Below are 22,908 nucleotides of genomic sequence, written 5' to 3'. Positions count from 1 at the left end.
TGTGTACCTTCGGGAGTCCATATAACCTTGGAATGAGGGGGTGTAAAGAGCGGATGGAGAGCCGTGTATTCCGTGGAATTTCTGTGGTCTTTTGTAGGAGATTATTTGTTCTATTGTGTATTTCTCTTGTTGGGTCTCTCTCAATTTCCAAATAATTATCTGAGTTTAACAGTGCTAAGATTTTTTCTCGGTAGTCTATTTTATCTAGAACTACAGTTGCATTCCCCTTATCAGCCTTTAAGATGACAATGTCCTTGTTAATCCGTAGATTTTTAATTGCAAGTCTCTCACTAGGGGATATATTATCAGAAGGAGGTTTTGCATCGTTGATTGCAAGAATTGCTTCGATCCGAAGTAAACTCGCGTCCGCGGTAGGAAGTAGCGAAGCTGCCTTCTCCATCTTAGTTAAAAGTAATTCTTTAGGGATGCACTTCGGTGCTAACACAAAGTTTAGGCCTTTTTCGAGGATTTTCTCTTCATAGGGACTTAGCACGTATGACGATTTATTAATCACCAAATTCTTAAGACTGCTATGACAATTATTTAAGGTAGAACTTTCTTGTTTTGACTTGAGAAAGTTGAATTTTCTGATTAGCTTTTGTTTGTTTAAGTTTTGATAATGTAATGCACGGTGAGTACTTAAATCTTTAATGTGATTCCAAGAATCCAGATCTAAGCAGGCTGCTAATTGGTTTTCTAAAGATGTTTTTTCTGTGAAAAGCAAAGATAAATAGCGTTTTGTATCGCAAATCCTCTCTGTTAACAGTTCAAGTTTAGCTCTAGTGTAAATACGGTGCGCTCTTTCTGTAGTAATGATTTCTTTAAATTGTAGGAACTTTGGAATAATTGAGGAAAACTTACATTTCTTCAAGAAGATGAGTCTGTTGATATTAATTCCAATGCTCTTTAGTGTCTTCTGATATGCCTTCGTAAGTGCACAATTACCCTCAGAAGACACTAAAGAGCATTGGAATTAATATCAACAGACTCATCTTCTTGAAGAAATGTAAGTTTTCCTCAATTATTCCAAAGTTCCTACAATTTAAAGAAATCATTACTACCCCGAGTTAATAGTACGTTTCATAGTATATATATATATATATATAAGGAAGTGATTATTTATTTACAAATGTCTAAACTAAAGTTCAAACACAAAAGAGAGCGAAAACCAAATGAGCAGAAATGAGTCAGTCATGTTCGAGATAAATGAACACAGTACAAATGCCCCAGTCAGAAAAATTTCACACGTAGGCTCAACAAAAAAGCGAAGGGAAATGATACAGTTTAATAACACATATGAAGATATACAGTGTAGGGGAAAATAAATTCACACAATTTATTTATTGATTAGAATTATATGTATTGGTTTTAAAAAAATGTTTGTGTGTTGTAGTCTTTTGTGTATCCTGTAAAGTTAAAAAATAAAATAAAATAATAAAAAAAAAACTCATTTCACTTGTCAGAATTCCATACTCTAACTGCAACCTGAATTCCAAACAGGAAATAACAAGTACCCTCAACCAAACGGCATTTAGACTTTCCCACCAAGCTTAGGGAAGCATAGCATGAGCAAGTGTGGGAAGGAATTAATGCAGAGTACCAAACGGATGGAAATCTAAACGAAGTAGTCAATTAGATTTTCTGCTTATTTACAAAAATATCGTTCTTTCAACTCATATGTTTTGTGCTGTGAATATATGGTAAAATCAACAGTTTGGAATAAATATTGTTTTCAGAACCTAGCTAGCTAGTTCTAAGATGTCCCCATTCTGAAAAGTAAGTTAATCTTTTTTGTTTAACATAAGCATAGCATGTAATATTTGAAATTTCAATGACCAGTGATCGTATGTTTGGTAAGCGCAATTCTAATACTGAATAGTCTTTTATTTTGTTTCATAAGAATAATCATAGGGTACATACATTAGATTATCACCATGGGATATATTAGCGACCTTTCATGTCTAATGTTTGTGGTTGAGTGACATCAGCATATAATTATTCAGAAATGTCTAAATGCTGCCGCCATCTCGAATCTACTTTCCCCCTTCACCCTACCCCTATTTGGTTTAAAATGTCCTACCAATCACGCCACGAATCCTTATCCACTAATATATCTTAAAAACAATAACGTCACTTATTTACAACTAACAAATGATGTTACTTATCTTCATCTGATAACAAAACACATCAACGACATTAACATCGCTTCCCCATACACTCTACCCCCATTTTTGTTCATAGTGCTCAACCAATCACAACACGAATCTATCCACTAATATATCCTCCTTTACAATTCGAAATAATAACGTCACTTATTTACAACAAACAAATTACGTCACTAATCTTCACCTGATAACAACACACATCCACGATACGAACATCGCTTCCACCATACACCGTACCGCTATTTTTGTTCATACTGCTCCATCAATCACGACACGAATCCTTATCTCTAACCATTCAAAACAATAACGTTACTTATTTACAACTAACAAATGACATCACTTATCTTCATCTGATAACAACAACACACACATCCACGACACGATTCCTTATCTTATCTTGTTCACAGCGCCCCACCAATCACGACACGATTCCTTATCTCTACCATCACCCGTAATTCCATACGCGAACCAAAACACAAGAACTGAAGCCATTGGCACATATGCCCCCAGGGAAATTCCAAACCCATGACGTCATCATCTCAACAACCAATCACGTCACGATTCCTTATCTTATCTTGATCTTGTGAGAAGTGCCCGGCCTACTACTGACGGTAAGAGAATGCACACTACGCATCCCATACTACCTATGACTGAGCATCTGAAATGATCGCTAATTCATAAGTAGCATAGAAATAGAAGACGCGACACAACATAAATAAAACAAAAATTAATTTTAATTGGGAAAAGATTTTTGGAAAATTTTCTAGCGTTTTTTTTTTTCCTTTTTCTTTAGGGTGAGACAAGGTCCCTTGGAGACCCTCTGGGTGCGCCACTGCCAAGTGAAAACTGAATGATTATTCTCGCCGAATGGCGGCAATACAGTATATCCACAAATCCTCATGCAATCGCGAAGTCCAGCACTTTCGATCCCCTAGTACCTTCCGTGACATGCTGCCTTAGGTAATTATTCCAAGAAGCTGTATAAATTGCATTTCATTCCTCCCATATGACCTTTACTCTCTCTAATCTATATTCCCATAATTAAGGTCACCCATAATGATTACCCGTCCTCCATTTATTGAAGTTATTTTCTGATACATATCAACCCACATTATGCTTTGCTTTTCCTGGCCTGTAGCAGCAGCCAACCAAATAGTCTGTTAGCTTGTATCTCACACCAAACAGCCTCAAATGCACTGCTTTTCTTTTTAGGCTGCAATTCATCTGATATCATTAGTAATATCTCTGTCCCATCCTATTTGTTCTATTCGCCCTAAAAATACTATAACCTTTACTTTCTACGACAATAATTATGTCATCCTTAGTCAGCCACGTCTCATTAATACCAATAATTTTTGGCCAGTAATTAACTACTAACCAATGTTAAAAATTTATCCTTCTTGTTCCTAATACTTCTGACATTAGTATACATAAATAAAATAAACCGGACAGCCTCATAACTAACCTTTTAGGGTTAAAATTAATATTAATAATATATGAGCATGATGTCATGTATTAGCTTGTATTTTTGCATAACTTTTGCAGATTTTTTGATTGTTTATAACGACTTATCAAAATCTTCCTTACAAATTGTTAGCGTCCAGGTTGCCAATGATATTTTTGATGTGTTATTTATATATATCGCCGCCTATATATTCATCTCTCTCTCTCTCTCTCTTTGCAAGTTAAATAAATCCAAACTAAAGAAAATAAAAGCACTGATAATGGTGTCACCCACCTTCAAATATATTTCCTGTGACGATGTGTTTAGAGCAGATAAAACTTAGAACTGCCACCCAACATAAGAACCCTGAAGTAACTAAAGATATTCTCACAAATGACCTTAGAACCATTAGGGAATACTTTCATAATGGAGACTAACACCAAACCTAAATAAGACCGAAGTTAGCTCTTTCCACCTAAACACCAAATTGGCAACACAACACTGCGACCCCAAGATTTCCCTAAATATCTGGGTGCCACCTTGGATAGAACACTCTCTTTCAAAAGAGATCTGGAGAATATCTCTTTAAAGATCAGAACCCGTAATAACATTATACAAAAACTGTGCGGTTCTACATGGGGTTCTTCTGCTGCTACACTGCAATGCTCTCCGTTTGGCCTAGTCTACTCTGCAGCCGAATATTGTTCACCAGTATGACTAAACAGTCCTCATATCAAGAAACTCGACACGCAAATAAATGCAGCGATGAGGACAATAACAGGCTGTGTCAAATCCACTCCCCTCTACTGGCTTCCAACTTTGAGCAACATTCCACCGCCGAACTTGCGCAAGATGCTCTTGTAAAAGAGCACAGAAATATAAATAGCAATCCCCTGTTACCAATACATGAAGACCTCTCATATTGAAGTATAAATCTCAACGGCTTCCACTAATACTGGCCGAAGAACTAGTAAATAGCGATTTAAATGTTAATTCGAAATGGCTAGAAACTTAGAAAGAAAAGTCGCCACCAGACTTATACAAGTATATCCTTTCCGATCTGAAAAATCCGAAAGGGATTGAGCTTCCACGTCACCCATGGAAAAGCTTAAAGAGGATACGCACAAGACATGGTATCTGCGCAGACTTACACAAGTGGGAAAGTTCACCTACACCGCAATGCGACTGTGTGTGTGTGCGGGGGAGGGGGGGCATAAACCAAACTGACTGGTACATTGTGGAGGACTGCAGCATAAGAGCCTACCCTGGTAACCCGAGAGACTTTTTTTGAGGCAGATCTTTCCGCTCTTGAATGGCTATCTGAACTAGACTTAAAATTTTAATGACTTTTTTTACCTGATATTTGTATACGTACACTACCTGTCTCATTTATATTGTCTGCACAAATATGTATTTATATATTTCGATGTCATGTGTCTTTTATTATGCCATTCGCTAAATAAATAAATAAATTAGAACTGCAGCCCTTTTTTTTAATGTTCTGTTTTTCCCTCCAAACGTTTAAGCTTTGCACTACAAAATATATCTATGATTTGACACGCATTCTGATGCATCTTACTTTGTATACTTATAAATGACGTTTTATCCCACCCACAAAACGTCATTTATACTTATAAATGACGTTTTGTGGGTGGGATACCGCACGATGTAATCAGTTTGTGTCTATTCTAGCCGGGAGCCATTAGGAATTAAATGTTTTAATGAACGAATACATTGAGTTAACTATTAAATATAAAAGGCATAAATAGAAATAGATTTGTATATTTTTGTTATATATATATATATATATATATATATATATATGATTATGTAATACCAATCATATCGGGCTGAATGAAATTAGAATGGCAATTTTGGAACCAAACTACTGCCATTATAATGTCGAATTTGATGACATAAGTGAAGTTTACAATAATTTATATTACCTGTCTGTATATATATATATGTGTGTGTGTGTGTGTGTGTGTGTGTGTGTGTGTGCGTGTGTGTGTGTGTGTGTGTGTGTGTGTGTGTGTGTGTGTGTGTGTGTGTGTGTGTGTGTGTGTGTGTATGTATATATATATATATATATTAGGGTTACCAAGTAATTTTATAAACTTGGTTATTTTAATCCTAATCCCAAGTAAGCAAACAGTTTGCGCCTGAACGTACTTCAAATCTAAAAGTGGTGCAACACCAGGGCAACTCATTGTAAAGGTTGGGTAAAGCTCTGATCACTATTCTTAGTATTTTTCATAATGTAAAGCACATCTCACTAGAAGATGTATACTGCAATACATTATGGGTGGGGTCACTACCCAGACTGGTTTCAACCTTTTTTGAGGTCTCCTCAGTGAGTAGCTAGACCCTAAATACCAAGGTTGACAATTGGCATTTATGTCTTTAGGGGTGAAGCAAGATGCTTTTCATATTCTCCGCTATCTGTTGTGGTTACAGCGAGGGTAAAATTTACGAGCAGTTTGCTCGCCCTGAATGGGCATGGAGATTATGCATCGTTATAGGAGGCTAATATAGCTTTTGGTCTTCTATATTTGAATATGTCCGTTGCTTCGTATGCTACAGCTTGCTGAACCAAATCGTTGAGATGTGTGGACGTCTTTAGGAAAAACTTGGATGCTAAGGATTGTAGAAAAGAGAAAATATAGGGAATATTTGTGTCTCTATGAAGTTGATTGTTTCTAACATACCACGGAGCGTTCAGAATCATTCTCAAGCACTTGTTCTGCACTCGCTGTATTTTGATAATGTTAGTATTAGAGGTGTGGCTCCAGGCCGGAGAGGCATAGGTGATTATAGGACGAATCGTCATCTGGTATAGTTGCAATTTGATTCTGTTGCTGAGCTTGCTATTTCTATTAATTAGCGGATAGATCTGAGCTATGGCTTTAGATGCTTTTGCGCACGCAGACTTGATGTGTTGGTTGAAAGATAACTTTTTGTCGAGAATTACACCCAGGTAATTTGTTTCTGTCTGCCAGGGAATTTTAGTATTGAATAGTAACACATCTCCTGCAGGAGACATTGGCCTTTTTGAGAAAAGAACGGCTGAGCTTTTCATGGGGTTGACTTCCAATCTCCACTTGGAGAACCAACCCTGCAGCTTTAGAAGGTTTTCTTGAAGCTTTCTGGTAATGAAATGGGGTCTGAGAGATCTGGTTAGTATTGCCGTACCGCATACAGGGCCAAAATGGAAGTCATCGGATTGTGTGGGATGTCTGACAAGTATACAGAAAACAGCAATGGAGCCAGTAGAGATCCCTGCGGCACTCCAGCAAAGATATGGTGCTGGGACGATGTAGAACCGTTGATTTTTAGTTGCATTGATCTATTCTGAAGATATGAATGGATTAGATGAACCATTTTTAGTGAGGTACAGGCTGAGATAAGTTTGTGCAGGAGTCCAAAATGCCAGATTTTGTCAAATGCTTTGGATAGGTCTAGGAAAACAGCGCCTGTACACTGGCGCCAGTTGTAGCTGGTGGTGATGTATTCGACAATTCTGTGGATTTGCTGGGTAGTACTATGGTGTTGCCAAAAACCAAACTATTCTTTAGGGAGGATGTTTAGGTCATTTACTGAGGTTTGGAGTCGTGAAAGGATGACCTTCTCCGCAACCTTACCCAGATTGGAGATGAGACTGATTGGACGATAATTTGCGGTAGGTGTGGGTCTTTGCCTGGCTTATGTATAGGAATTACATCAGCCAGTTTCCAGGTGGAAGGAAAATAGTGAAATCGTAAAATTGCATTTATTATACTACAGCTTTTCAAGGCAGCAGCTTGATCACCCTGTTTGAGATGCTGTCTGGTCCAGGAGCTTTATTGTTCTTAAGTTTTTTAATAATATCATATAATTCAACCGGTGATGCGGGTGCAATATGGTCAGCACTGGTATCTGGGAAATTTAATGCATGCCTGACCTGTCTGTGGATTTTGTACAAGTGATTGAAATCTAAGTTGTTATAAGAAGGTTTGCACTGCTCCTCAAGATTCTTTAGTATGGCTTCTGCCTTATCTGCATCTGTGTGGACTAGACCCTAAATACCAAGGATTTAAAAAAAAAAAAAAACTTATTTACATCTATATCTCCTCCAGAGATTCTTATTCAAAATAAAAACCCCTTGTAGCAACTTGTATAGGTAAAGTTGATAAGGCTCTGTATTACTAAAACCTTGGTATTTAGGGTCTAACTACTCACTGAGGAGACCTCAAAAAAGGTCTCCTCAGTCTGGGTAGTGACCCCACCCATAATGTATTGCAGTATACATCTCTTAGTGAGATGTGCTTTACATTATGGAAAATACTAAGAATAGTAATCAGAGCTTTACCTACCTTTACAATGAGTTGCCCTGATGTTGCACCACCTTTAGACTTGAACTACGTTCAGGCACAAACTTAACTGTTTGCTTACTTGGGATTAGGATTAAAATAACCAAGTTTATAAAATTACTTGGTAACCCTAATATACATTATTCCCAAGGTAAAAAAACTTAATATGATATATATATATATATATATATATATATATATATATATATATATATACACACACACACACACAGTGAAACGCCTTTTTTACACTTTCCAGGGGACTGATGTAAAAAAAGTGTAAGTAGAAGGAAATGTAAAAAAGCATTAAAAAAAAGACTAAAAGATGACTTATATATACGTATATAGATAGATAGATAGATAACAATACCATTCATCAAACAAATAAAGTCAACCATCTATCGATTCATATGGAACAAAACAAACTGGCTTTCCTACTCCAAGCTATGTATTTCTCTCAAAGATGGAGGACAAAACTTGACCTCCATTGACAACAGGATAACAACGTTCCGCACTCGATTTCTCCTTAATGCCCTAAAACAGGAAATAGAACACAAATGCACCACCGAATATATTTTCACCTCTGACACTAGAGGTCTCTCTCTCTCTCTCCACAACCTTAAGAATGACAACAGCGCACGTGCCAGTGAATCTAACAAACTTCTACAAAGATGCCATTCGAAGATGGAAGAAGCTAAACCTCCAGCACACAGTGAAGACAGCATCCCGTCTTGAAATCCTCATGGAACCCATCTCCCGCAACAAGATGGTAAGAAACCCGATCACTCAGAAAGAGATTTTCTTTCCTCCATGGAGCTGGCGAGGCGTGAGGATTTTGGGTGACATTCTTTCTCCGAGCCTCACCTGACGCTTTCCAATATCGCTCGAAAACCTGGAATACGGGAATCAGGCTGAGCAGATACACACTGTAAAGCTTTTCAAGTCGCTATGCCTGATAGCATAACAGAAGAGGGGCTTAGCCCTCCTAACTCAGACGATCCGGTGCCTATCTTTCTGATAAAAAACTAATAATTCATGGGTGAAACTTACACCCAGCAACACTAACAAAATCTACAGCACTCTAACACAACAGTCGAACCAAAGCACTTTATTAGAAAATCCTGCATCATCCCACCAAATACTATGTCAGTGGGACCTACCATATCGCACAAGAGCCATCAAACCCAACGCAGATATTCAGTGGAGAATGAGGCACAACGTACTACCCACTCCAACTATATTACGAAAATTTAACTCAGATGTCTCAGATAACTGCCTGTGCTGCTACCGATCAGGAACAGTCTGGCATACTACTTGGAATGCCAAGTCTACGTCCAGTTAATCAGTTTATCTCGGGAAATTGCAGCGCTCAGCTGTGGTAGTCTTCATACAGAAGAGGGGTATTTCGATTTCGTCCATGCAGAGTCAAATAATCATTCATTCTGCAATTACCTCTTCATCACTGCGAAAGCGGTAATATACAGCTTCTTCCTCAGACATACAGGACCAAACAGCACAGCAACTTCACAGAGAGAGGCAGCTGACCAACTCCTTGCAGCCTTCAAACAAATGGTGAGAAGTCGGATCCTACACGAGCATCACCACCACAGGCAAAACAACACATTAGATCTTTTCCACCAAGACTGGAATCCACGGAATCAACTCCTGGCTGAGCAGGGAGACTGCATCATAGTTCACTTTCCAGCATAGAAGTGACATTATTTCCCCCCAAAGAAAGGGGGGAAGGTTTTTTCTGTGCTTACCAGTGCGAATATTAATCAGCTGACACTTTCATGTAAATAGATAATATTGTCGTATAGCAACTGTTATGTTCTTCCACATAAATGTCATTTATGTTCTTATACAGCAGTGGTCGCCAAAGGGGTCGATATAACATTCTTAGGGGGGGGATCGATTAGGGTTCAGGGGTCGATAGAAAAATATAAGACATCATTGTATGGGTAATATTTAATTCGGTTAACTTGGATTACCTCCATGACAAAAGACATGGAGGTAATGACAATGCAATTAAGAGTGAATCGTGGGATCAGTACCTCCATCTTACAGGTCCATGAATAGGACCTGTAAGATGGAGCAAGGTCATGAAAACAGTTACGAAGGTCCATCATGTAGGCCAAAATGACGTATTTACCAATAAATGGATGTTGGTGGTTCCTGCCGGCCGGCGCAGTGGGAGCGAGATTGCAACACGTGCGTGGTTCTTATTTACTGATACAAGTATTCGATCCCAGTCTCATTTTTGCGCATCGACATACAAGTGAGCGTTAATGTTCTAAAATTCATCAACATACATATTATAATTCAATCGTTATTCATTCACGAACTAAACTTCTCTATGTTGAAGAGTTGAGCAGCGCTGGTATTAATACCAGTAGTTTATTAATATCACTAGTAATAGTAGTAGTAATATAATAATATATACTATATTATACATACAATAAACACTGCAACTATAAAATAAACAATCTAAAAACTCAGCGTCTTTTTTTGTTTGTCCTATTATAATTACGTAATAGGAAAATAGAGGGGGTCGATAAAAAGTCAAGAAACTCTTCAAGGGGTCGACGAGCAAATAACTTTGGTGACCCCTGTTATACAGTATCATGTCAAATAACTGTTAATGGCTTTAATTTAAAAAAAATGTAATTCACCTTATAACTGATATTTCGATGTAACATACCTCAACAAGAGTATGAACATGTAACCTCTCTGCCTGACTGCAGAGAACCAAGGATAGGTTAATCCTATACATAAGATTGTTATGTTTACAATAAAAATACTTACCATTTTGAGTTGATGATTATTAGTATCAAGGTAAAGAACAGCACCCGCTTCTGGATCGTGGAATAAACGGCTTCGTAAGCTTGATGTATTAATCTGAAAATGTACACTCAATGAAATATTTGTAGATAAATAAAATGCGTCAACAAAATATATGTAGAAACAATCTCTTAGAGCTCACTAATACATGCAGAATCAGCTTATTCATTATTTACAATAATACATGATTCTGAAAAAAAAAAAAAGTTGTTATTACTTTAATTTCTGTGTTGTCCCAAGTAACGGAGTTTGTCAATTTCGCCAATCAAGGTTCACGGCAGATCTCCTAGCGTACAACACAGATATATTCTTGATTGCAGAAGCGTATGTTCAGGGGGCCGGTTTGCCTGCTTACGGGATGAAAAACCCCAGATAAACTGGCGGAAAAAACCCTACCGCCCGCGCCCAAGACCGGCTAACTTGGCTATGCCAGAGGAAAATCCTCAAAGTTCCCCACGTCTTCGACAGGAATCGAACCTGGGACACTCCTTCCCCGGTTGCGAAGCGCAAAGTCACTAGGCTAACCGCGCGGACTTCGCGATAAGGACACTAAATTTATTTATATTGATCGCGACAACAACCAAGTCACTTTCAGTGCTTCCAGAACACAATTCTGGTTGTTTTTTCGTTTAAAAAAAAAAAACCTTTTCCACTTACCTTACCTTACCTCAACTTAACCTTCACGACCAGATCTTTATTTGGAATGACTCTTTTCCATGGTATCTTAGGCTTCTAAATCATTTGGCATCCTTTTTCGCTCAAGACGTTGCTTCTCTCCTGCCCAGTTGCTTACTCTGTACAAATCTCAAATCCACTAACCCTAGAATACTGCTCTCATCTTTCAGTTGGTCACCTAACATCGTCTACATTTAAACCTCCATAAAATTCTCGATTCATTTCAGCAGAAAAGGAAGGTTCGGTTGACTGATGATCCCACTTTCACAGATCGTCTTCGGACACTGTCGCATAGTTTCTGCCTTGTGCCTCTGCAGAAGAGATACAATGCGGAACAGTCGCGGGAAACACCAGGTTCGATTCTAGTCTCCAACCAGAGGAAATTCCCTAGGTTTTTTTTTTTTTTTAACCGCTGCTCGAGTTAGTGAATCTTTGGCGCAGATAAGTTTGTCTTTCTTCTCAACACTCAGGTTTTTAACTCCAACTCAGAAACATCGACCTTACAATTACTGACAGAGAGTAGTACTGGTTAGTTTTAGAAACACTAGATGGCAGCAGTTGTCTATGTACTCTTTACCTGTGAGTGTAGGGCTAAAAGACTTAAGACTTCCGCGTACTCCATTTGAGAATACTAGTAATCAGAAGAGTTATTTGATATCGTTTACCTTTGCTTATTTTTGCCATAGAAATTTTTGTAAAGATTCTAAATACCAAATTCATTAAATATCTTTCATTCAGAGCGGAAATATTACGTATCATGTCGAATCATTTCCATTAAACATTCTCCCTAAAAATGAATCGATTTAAAGCAAAATTAGAATGACCAGAGAACTAGCCAGAATTGCATACCATTAAACTCCTTCCACCAGCATAACACAATTTTCATGATGAAATGACCATCATTCGTCCACTTTCTCATAATGTAAGAACATGAGCAGTTGCAGTTCATCATCCATTTACAGTCCAGCTTCAAACCTTACTGAACCAATTTCTCATCCTCGTCTCTTCCGCGCAGTTAAGCTAGTGGATTTGCGCTTGGCAACCATATGCCTGGAGAAGGTGTGTCCTAGGTTCGATTCCCATCGGTGACGTGAGAAGCTTAAGAATCTTCCTCAGCCATAGCCAAGTTAGCCAGTCTTGGGCGTGGACAGCAGGATTTTTTCCCACCAGTTAATCTGGGGTTTTTCATCCCGCCAGCAGGCAAACCGGCCCCGTGAACACACACGGATCTACAGTCATAAATACTTATTCCCCCCCCCATGAGGCTGGCTTATGCACTATAGCTTCCTATCCTATCCTAATTTACGCTCATGCGTAGACCTACACTTTTTACCGTGTAAGCATTCCTGAACCGAAATCCTACTGACCAGGTTTGGTTACTCCTTATTCCTGGAAGTGTTCTTATGTCTGTAGAAGAGTGTGTTCACGGGGCCGGTTTGCCTGTTCTGGAGGACAAAAAAAAAAAAAAAAAAAACCGAGTGTCCGGGTGTAAAAAATCCTCCTATATATCCGTATGAGACCGGCTAACTCACCTTTCGTCGAAAGAGACAGATAAAGGTTCCTCACGTCACTGATGGAATCGAAAGCAGGAATTTGGTCTTTTCGACCAAAGGGCTTCGTCTATACTGACTGAGCTACTTATTTTATTGTCATTCGCAACGTAAGCGCATTTTTGAGAGCATCTTCACACAGTTAACAAAATCGATGGGTAATTATGTAAGATAATCGATAAAAGCCATCGCTACATTTAGAAACATTTTTTCAAATAAAATAACACATTTCAAAGATTTATCCGTTTCTATAGGAGGTGCACACGATCACAATATTCATATTTTCCCCCCTTAATATATTTGATAAACTTAAAATTATTTTTTAAATGTAAACAGAAAAAAAAAAATAATGCATATCTTATGGATCTACAGAAGGTGCAAGTCCAATGGGTGAAAGAATAGTGACTGCACGTACTAAAAGTATTTGGAAAAATATGAAAATAACGCTATAAAATGGTAGAATGAAAAGAATCAGAAATGCTCTCAACGATTTCAGACGAAGGGATTGAGCACATATCCCCTTAAACACATTTTAGATGGGAGATGACTTGCCATTCCTCTACTGTAGCCCTAAAGACAAGTGTTTGTGTCCACGGAGGCCGCTTCGCTTATTTTAACCCGGACAAAAAACCCTCCACTTCGGTATGAGCCGGTAACTCACCATTTGATCGAAAACGCCCGATAAAGATTTCCCACATCACAAACGGGAATCGAACCCGGGTATGTCCAACCAAAGGGCTCATCTATACCAATTGAGCTATACAGAACGGATGCGCTAATTAGGATAACTTACTCAGTCTTTTCAAAGAATGCATCAGTTGATCAGAGCTTATCTGAAAATTTATTAACAGAAAAAATAAATTATTATAAATTTTTCCCCCCGCAAGAAATATCATTAGCGAGCCTCCAAAATATAATATAATTTCTGTTTATCGGTATTCTGATACTTCAACAATACAGCGTTATCTTTACCTCCATATAAACATTTAAAGAAGATATATAAAATCAAACCTCCAAATAAATAATTTTGACTTATCAGCATTCTGATAAATTCCAGTAACACAAGTGCTATCTGTCAGTTTCCTAAGAAGCAATCAATCAACTTTAACAAAAAATTTACGAATTACATTTAAACTTCAATGTGCTCTGCATTAAATCGACTGGAATGTTTTAGAAACTTAATTATCAGTTCCAATAGCACAATTTATATATATATAAATTGTGCTGTTCTGTGGATCCAAAATTTGTTTGTATATTTCATCGAGGAGCCAAAATTTGAACTCACGATGGTAACAACTAAAGCCAGTGTTAGGACAACACAACGTTAAAGCTGAATTTGTGTTTTATACAGTACGTGCACAATATAGTACTTTAGTTTATGTTTTATCCGATGACTTTGATTTTTTTTTTCCCGTGTGCGGGCACTCACTCTCTCTCTCTCTCTCTCACACACACACACCCACCCATGAGGGGAAGGGGAGAATGCTCTGTCCTCTACTGACCGACGCTCTCCAAACTTCAGCACTTCCAGCTACATCGCGGTTTCTTAGATTTCTGCAACAGAATTATAATAGACTGAAGGAAAATGAATACTTGATTACGAATATTGCATGCTTTACTTAGAACAGATACAACTTCACTGTAAAATAAGTCATGTTTGACTTGTATTAATAGACACATCACCAGCTGGCAATGCCTTCGAACAGCCTCACAAGAGTATTACGGTCATACTGTTTAAAGTAGACAAGACGCAATTAATGAATAAGGGAGCTAAATCGCTTAATGAGAAAGGAAAAAACATCAAAATCTGTATGATCTATGTAATAGTAGATTAAATATAACTAACAGAAACTTAGATTTATATAAATGCTTCGAAAACTTTCTCTCATATATACAGGGTGGCCCGTAAGTCACGAAACATACTTTAGAAAGGGCCTGTCATTGTGATGTGGTTTTTTATATAACTAATAAAAAATCTGATGTTAAAAAAAAACCTTATGCAGTTGCGTCACAAAGATGGGCCCTTTCTAAGGTATGTTCCATGACATAGCGGCCCCTGTTAAGTTTCTTGAAATATATATGTATACACGCACACATATACTGTAGCAACAGTGCTCAGTTTCAACATCCCTTCCCCTCAAATTAACTACAGAAGCTAATCCGAACTTGGTATTCTAAAAACGATAATACCTGGAATTGCGACTGAAGCTAAAGCTCTGAGACCAGTGTATTATGGCTCTAAATTGCACGTGGTCTTTATACCGGTTTGACTGTTTTGTGGGATGAAAAAAACATACGTTTCCAGGAAAACTCTTTCACCTCCGAATGAGACTGGCTAACTCACCTTTAACTGAAACGCTAACTAGAGATATTAATCTGAAAATCTTAAGGTTTGAGTTCGAAATCGATCTGGCCTGCAAAAAGAAGCGTATCTAGTTGAGGTTTTTGTAACAATACACAACGTAGTGATGTTTTCTTCTCTGATATCGAAGCACCAGTAACTGAAATGTTCATTTCTGGACTAAGTAGATATTTCCACATTTTGCTCATTATTCCATATGTCGCAGAATCTGCCATGTATAATGGTAGGTGATCAATTCGTGCCAAAAAAAACGATGGTTGCCAATCTGCCTTTCGAAACCTAAAAGCCTTTCCCCCACTCTGAAGCAATTGCATATGTCTTGTTCGTCTGTGTATGACACGTTCTCATTGCATTGCCTTATTTTCATAACGTCCTTCCGGAGGGGAAAGGTTAACCAGACTTTTCGATCCACCAAGTACGTGTGATTATTATTATTATTAAGGGAGTCAGGGACTCATCGACGGAGACCACATACTACACACACCAGCTATCATACTTATTCTTGATTTCATTCACACTGCTTGCACTCACAATATCCAATGGAAATCCATTCCAATCACGTGTCTACAAATCGGTCTTCATATTCGGTATTTCACAATCCTGATATCATTTTTAACACTCTCCTTTGCACTCTCACCACTGCATTGGAATCGCAACGGAAACCAGCAGACCAGACCTGCGCACAGTGTCCAAGTGAGGTCTTATCAAGGCCTGGTAAAGAAGCAAAATAACATCCTTATCTTTACATGTGAACGTTCGTTAAGCATTGTAATTATATTTTGAGTTATATTTGCAATGTTTGCTACATGGCCCCCTGAACTTCAACTTGCTATCTACTAACACTGCAAAATCCCTAGCTTGATCAGTTTCTTCTAGCATAATCCCACCAATATAATACGGCACTGGATATCTAATCACGCCAAAGTGCATGACTTTGCATTTACCGAAATTGAACTGATATCCATTTTCCCATGCCCACAATTCCAGCTTATTCAAATCATTCTGCAAATACTGCATATCAGCAGCAATCCTGATTACCCTACTATTTTTGCATCATCAACAAATCGCTGTATGTCTGCAAGATTTAAGGTGACTAGTGGTGTACTACAAGGATCACTCCTTGGTCCAACACTAGTTTTTTTTTTTTAATTAATCTTTGTAGTGGTTACGGGCAGTACCACCCTTACATCACGTCCAGACTTGATATAGGCCTAAGCCTTTACAAGTGTTTTACCCTATGCCTGTTCTAGCTATCATTGTAGTCATTCTCTGGACACACTGGTGGCAACGTCATGCCACCAGTGTGCCCTCAAGGAGAGAACTTTTATATCCTTCCGCGTAAGCTCAACCTGTTTTAAGTCCTTATAGCTATCTGCGCTCCATACCATGTAAAGAGGTGGTGGCGCTGGTAAACCTTGGAGTTGCCCCATGCTCCTCCCGTATCTTAATAACTAGATCTTGGTTATTCTTATAATAGTTTACTTTATTATTATGGCTAGTGGGCACCCTGTTCCAACCACCTGGGCATCAACTACCCAAACATCACCATCTCTTTTAATCACTAAGTCTGGCTTACGCAAACCCGCCTATGTCCTATAATGTGGTTCCACCGTGGTCTCCCAACCTTTGTTCTTAAAGCGGTTGTTCAGAATGGAGACCACGGCGTTATGCCTCCGCACGCGGACCCCATGGGGTGCGGAAGCAACATGGGCTATATGGGACAATGTCTCACTGTAGTGGCAGCCAGCACTACAATTTGAGTCGTCACTACCCCCATCGAGCTGTGCGGGCTCGAGTGGGCAGGGTATTGATCCTCGTCCTGATAAGGTCAATATACTCGAACCCAGGGAGGAGTCTGGTACTATCCCTTACCCAATCATGCCGGAGAGGTACCAGATATGATTCTTTTAAAGGAGCATCATCTACAGAACAGTGCAGCAGAGATGCCAATTAAATCTAGCAAAACTCACATCCCAGTATACCACTATTTGATATCTGTCAGTCAGCTATCCTCTTATCCACGCTAATATTTTCTGATCCAAACCCATATTCTCCAGTTTATGCAACAGTCTTCCATGCTGCATTCTGTCAAACGCCTTGGCAAAATCCAAAAGTATCATGGTGTATCCATTCCCTTTGTCTAGTTCAGTGGTACATTGTTAAAGAATGTGAGCAAGTTGCTAAAACATGACCTTCCCTTAGTAAACCCATGTTGTTCATTGCAAAGTAGAGATTCGCTGTCCACCCATTTCTGAATGCGGGTCCTAACTAATTTTTCCAAAATCTTCACCACCACTCTTGAGATGCTAATTTGTCGATAGTTGGATATATAGATCTTTGCACTACCCTTGTATAATGGAATTACTAGACATTCCTTCCATTCCTGCAGAATCTTTCTTGTTCTGAGACTCATATTAAACAGCCTGGTCAAAGGAATGGCCAGTTCAGCTGAACATTCTTTTATCACCCGTGCTGACATCCCTATCAGTCCCTATTGCTGAATTCTTATTCAATTAGGAAGGAAGGAAGGATTAGGAAGCACAATTTATTTACACATCGATTTTACCGCTTAAATTAAAGCTCTAATTACACCGATTTGTGGAAAAACAGAAGGAATCATAACACTACGGGAAGACCGAGAGGAGGCCGGCGCACTCACTGGACGGTGAGAAAATAACCAATTCAGGCTGTACAGTATTAACAGACAGAGGAGATACCAGCTCAATAATGTCTCCCATGGAATATAAAACAGAAAAGTCAACCTAACGAGCATTAACAAGGTTAGTTGATTGTTCGAAAAATGTTCAAAAAATGCCACGGGCACATCTTCCAGGATTTCAGTACTTCTTGGGTACTGAAAAAACAAGTAAAAAAAAAGAGAGAGAGAAAAAATCGGTTTGATTTGATCCATCCAATCAGATAGTGCGTTACTGTTGAAATTTAAAAGAGACAGTTTCTGGTGCAGCTTGTATTTTCATGGACAGTTATGAAGCTCTATCGTGTATGTTTAGCTCCTTTGATAGTTTTAGTGATTATAGAACCTGAACACACCCTAACAGAAATTTTCATAAAGTCGAAATTTTAGTAACAGCAAAAGAAAAAAGTGTTAGTAACACTTAAAAAAATCCATAATCAGCTTATAAATAGATGAATATAAGAATCCGAAGATATGGCAACGTTCCTGTTTCATGATGCTAGATCGCTCGAAGAATAACCATTAGAGGTTCCATTCTAGAAGGCGACTAGAACGTTTTTTCTAAGCTTTTTATCTGTTCCCCGAGTTCGTCGATTTTTTGCGCAGTCAACTAGGTCCCTCCCCCGGAAACGATGATTTTTACAGTTAAAATAGAACTCACGCTATTTCAAATATAATATGACAAGATTTAAGATAACGAAATGGGAAGTTATGTGCCATACTTTCGCCTGAAGCCTTCAGAAATCATCGACAGCCATGGACTTAGCTATTGCCGCTATCAATGTTTAGCCGTTTACTAACTTTTGGGAATCGGCTTTTATATATTACTTAACGTGGTTTCCCCCCCCTCAAATTAATAGCTATAAGATCGCTCGGGCTAAAGAATTATAATTAACACTTTGTAGCATCTCTCACTTGTTCCACAGTCCTGATTTGGAACAGGATTCATTCATGAAAAGTTTCACTCGTTCTTTTCCTACAAATGAATAACTACAACATATGCCTATCTGGTGAAAGCCCGAATGCATGTTTATAACATGCATTAACAATTCCTCGTAAGTCACACTTAAAACATACAGTATATCACTCTTAAAAGACAGCAGAGGTTTAGCTAATAAGTGGTGAACGAATGTGCAAGTTGTAGAGGTAACAGAGCTTCAGAAATTGTAATTTACTACATTGCACTGGAGTGATAGAGGGGAAAAGAGACAATGAAAATCATCAATCAGCGGCCCGGCTTTCTATGCTTCATCCACTGTAAGACAATGAGCTTATTTATTTTACAATCGACATCAAACGAACTAAATATATGGGAGAGTACATAATGGCAAGGTACACACACACACGGGCGTTAAGATCAATGCATAGAAGCTGTCCCGGATTTTTACAATAAATCACATCTTGAGAATGAAGAACTTTTGCTCATTGCGTGAAAGATACAAAGCAATCTTAATAAACAACAGGCAACTAGGAGAGCATTTTATCATTTGAAATTCTTAACAGCTAAAACCTATAAGGTAAAGTAAAAGATTAAAAATGGAGTAGACATTCCTAAAGGAAAGTAATCAGTATTCCTAAAATGTTCATGATAAAGGTTCACTAGGGCTGGGCATTTCGCTCTTGTCATAAGCGTTGATAATGTAAAGATCTCCCACCACAGGGACGTTCAAAAGTTCCATTCCACTTCACTGTGTATAATGAGATAGGTCTACATAAAAGTAAATACTGTTGTCTTTTCTATCCTTGAAGTAAGGAAACTGGCAGATAGCATACTGTTGAAATTTATCAGAATACCGATAAATAGGCACGACATAGTTGGAGGTTTGATTACACTATATATACATCCTCAGAAAAGTATTTCGAGTGCAAATGAACGTCACGTTCAACGTACACAACCTTATAAAACTGCGGATTTTAATTCAAGTACTCCCCCCCCCCCAAGTTTAATTGTTCTTCGCAAATTTTCAATGGCGAAAACACTTGACTTGAGAATGATTTTTTTTTTATTTCTGGAAGTGATACCTTACTTCAGTTACCTAAAAAAAATAAATTTAATTATTGCTACCTATCAAGTCAAAAACCCAATCTGCACACAACTGAATTTTTTTAAGTTGTTACTGTCTTTTAGATCGAAATAAAAAAAAATCGTTTTTAATTTTACTCCAGTTAAAAAATATATATATATAGAATAAGAAAGAAATTAGCCAAAACATTAAACTAGCTGTATAAAAGATTGTGAAACGATTTATCTTGTGCCTCTGAAAAACATCTGATCAGAATTCTGAAAAAAAATTAGGATATAGTGACATCTGGGAAGCTTACAGCTTTTGTGAATGAGAATAACAATAATAATAAATTGGTGCATATTGGTATGGATCGGATTTCATATTTCAGATAGGGCGGCGAAAACACGGGTATGTCTTGTTTCTGGTGGACGGAGAAAAAGACGAATCTTAGATCGAAATCTGTGATGCGCAAAACATATTTCAAAACGAACCTCTAATTTACATACGATGCAGATTGTTGATATGAACGTTGTTTTTGCAAGAACTATAATGAACAAACTTACTTATATTTTAACAAATGTTGTTTCGAGAACGGAACCTACTGAAATGCCTTGTGGAAACGAATAGTTTATTAATCTCTTCACAACCAGCATGTTGCGGGCTCTAATCACACAGCGGCATGGAGATCTACGAGTCCGTAGGCGGCAGACGATATTGGAGGACTGAAGTGGTTTGATAAAAGTACCATGTTTGATCTCTAGATCGGGGGATAAGGTTTATTTAGCCTTTAGTGTTCCCACAATACTAAATTATTTTGTTAATAATAATGTTCGGATTTAAACCACAATCGAACTATAAACAACTGTTTATATCTTTTTCGAAATGCTTTATCAGTAAAATCCAGCCATCCAGGCTCGGAACAGCCTGCATACTAATGACGAACAAAAATCTAATAGGTGCTTAAGCATTTTGCGAAATGCGCCTAAAAATATCGCTCCAAGTCCAGATTTTACCTGTGGTAACATATAGATAATTGTATAAATGCTTTCCCGGCGAAAATATATCTAAATCTTTCTCAATTTTGAAATAAAACTGAACATTTGTTTAAGTGTCAACCGGCTTAACAAAGATATCCTATAGATCAAAAATTACTCTAGAATAGCATTCCCATATTTGGAATGGGACCCAAAGCATATCTAAGAAGCTCTTGATTCTGATCAGAAAACGGTAGTTCGGCCAAATGACTTCTCTTTCTAACCCACTTCATTCTGTGATACGAAAGGTTTGCTTCTTGACATCACGGTTTTGCTATAGTACCTCAAAGGATGTTCTTCATTCATAATCCCACCAAACCTATAAATACGAGCGTCAGCTGGTCAATGTCTATACATAGAATAACCAGCTGACGTGGATTCGGTGGGTTTGAAGTCCTACTTCAAACTCACCGAGCCGGCTTTTCCTCTTCTTTTATCTCCTCTATCTACATCTTTGGCAGTTTCACTCAAGGACTAAATGTGAAGCCCTTCAAAAACATGTCGGAAGTTACTTTTCTATTCTAGCTCTGACTCGCATGTAGTGCTAATGTAATACAGATTGGAAAAGTATCTCATATGTTCAATTAAGAGGGAGGAGGAACTTACTTTATTATACAGCGGCTACCATTCCTAAAATCTGCAAGAATTAACTACTACAAAACCCAAGAAACTACTTAATCACTAACTGGAGCGACATAGATCTGCTCTCAGCTTCAGAAGTAAGAATTCGAGTTGCTTCCTATCATGACTTTCATATCATTTAAGAATAAGTTCTTGTGCATTTGTACCCAGAGAACCACCTAACCTGAATAAGTTTGTACCTTTGGTTTCTCAAATGAAACATTTTCGTTCATAAATTCTCTCCTGTCATACATCCCTTCAATATGAAAAAAAAAGTAAAACAAAAGCGCAAGCATACATGATAAAATAGAATATCTGGAAGGAAGTAAGGTTCAGAAAAATTTACATAAGCAGGTAGGCGTGATCCCCATGCAATCGCGGCAAAAAGCTAATGCAACCTCATAGTAAGGAAAACTGGGCGCATCTATCGTTAATCGGGGAGATACAACATGGTGGCAGTCTGAGTCCCACTGCCGCTTGTAAACTGTGTGCATTCTGTTGCTGATTTGCATGTTCTGAGTCAAGAATCCCAAATTTCTGGGAGAATAAAAATTTGGAATCCCGAATGTGGAAGTTCTCATACGAACTTCCACATTCATAAGAAATCATCAAATTCATCCAGTTAATAAAATCCCTTATAAGGGTTCTTCGAATCGTAACGGGATTCGAACCCATCTTTCTCCAACCAAAGGACAGACCTTGAAACTGAGCTATAGAGACTAGAAATTTTATAATTAGCTCAGAGCGCAACTTAACGGATTCCTTTTTTCTTAACAGTCTTGAGGACATGGTTGTCGCAGAAGCAATGATAAAATTATTACAGATTATGATTAATAAACTTGAAAATATTTATTACAAAAAACTGAGACATCAGTGAAACTTACAGCATTAAAAAAAGAACAACTGTTACAAGTGGTCAAGCTGAGCTCCATTGGTCACTATGAGGAAATTTTCACACACTGCTCAATAGCTTACGGGTTAAAATCAAGCAGGTTCCTTCTCTAGAGACCAAATAAGTACGAATAATGATAAGAAAGCAATGTCTCCTATTATTTTCATTATTCCAAGCTGAAGTGTTTGAAGGCACTGCTACCACTTGAAGATATTCACACTCATCCGTACTACGTAGGATTCGAACTTATACCCTGTTAGATGTAAAGTGAAGA

General features: G+C 38.0%; 1 protein-coding gene across 1 annotated transcript in view; it reads right to left on the bottom strand.

Moving 5' to 3' along the window:
- Positions 1 to 11,744, bottom strand: part of LOC150095681 (uncharacterized) — a 45,772-nt gene extending 34,028 nt beyond the window's left edge. Inside the window, exons 1-2 of the mRNA XM_090409938.1 lie at positions 11,457 to 11,744; positions 10,764 to 10,856 (exon numbers count right to left, since the gene is read on the bottom strand). Of these exons, the coding sequence (XP_090266064.1) occupies positions 10,764 to 10,766 (3 nt within the window). The 5' untranslated portion in view covers positions 10,767 to 10,856; positions 11,457 to 11,744. The remainder of the gene's footprint in view (positions 1 to 10,763; positions 10,857 to 11,456) is intronic.
- Positions 11,745 to 22,908: the final 11,164 nt, after the last annotated feature.

Source organism: Typopeltis vanoorti, chromosome 20 (assembly GCF_054136105.1).
Source record: "Typopeltis vanoorti isolate ZY-2024b chromosome 20, IOZ_Tvanoo_1.0, whole genome shotgun sequence".
Taxonomy (NCBI): Eukaryota; Metazoa; Arthropoda; class Arachnida; order Uropygi; family Thelyphonidae; genus Typopeltis; species Typopeltis vanoorti.
Note: the sequence above shows the minus strand (reverse complement) of the source record. Positions and strands in the feature narration are given on the sequence as shown.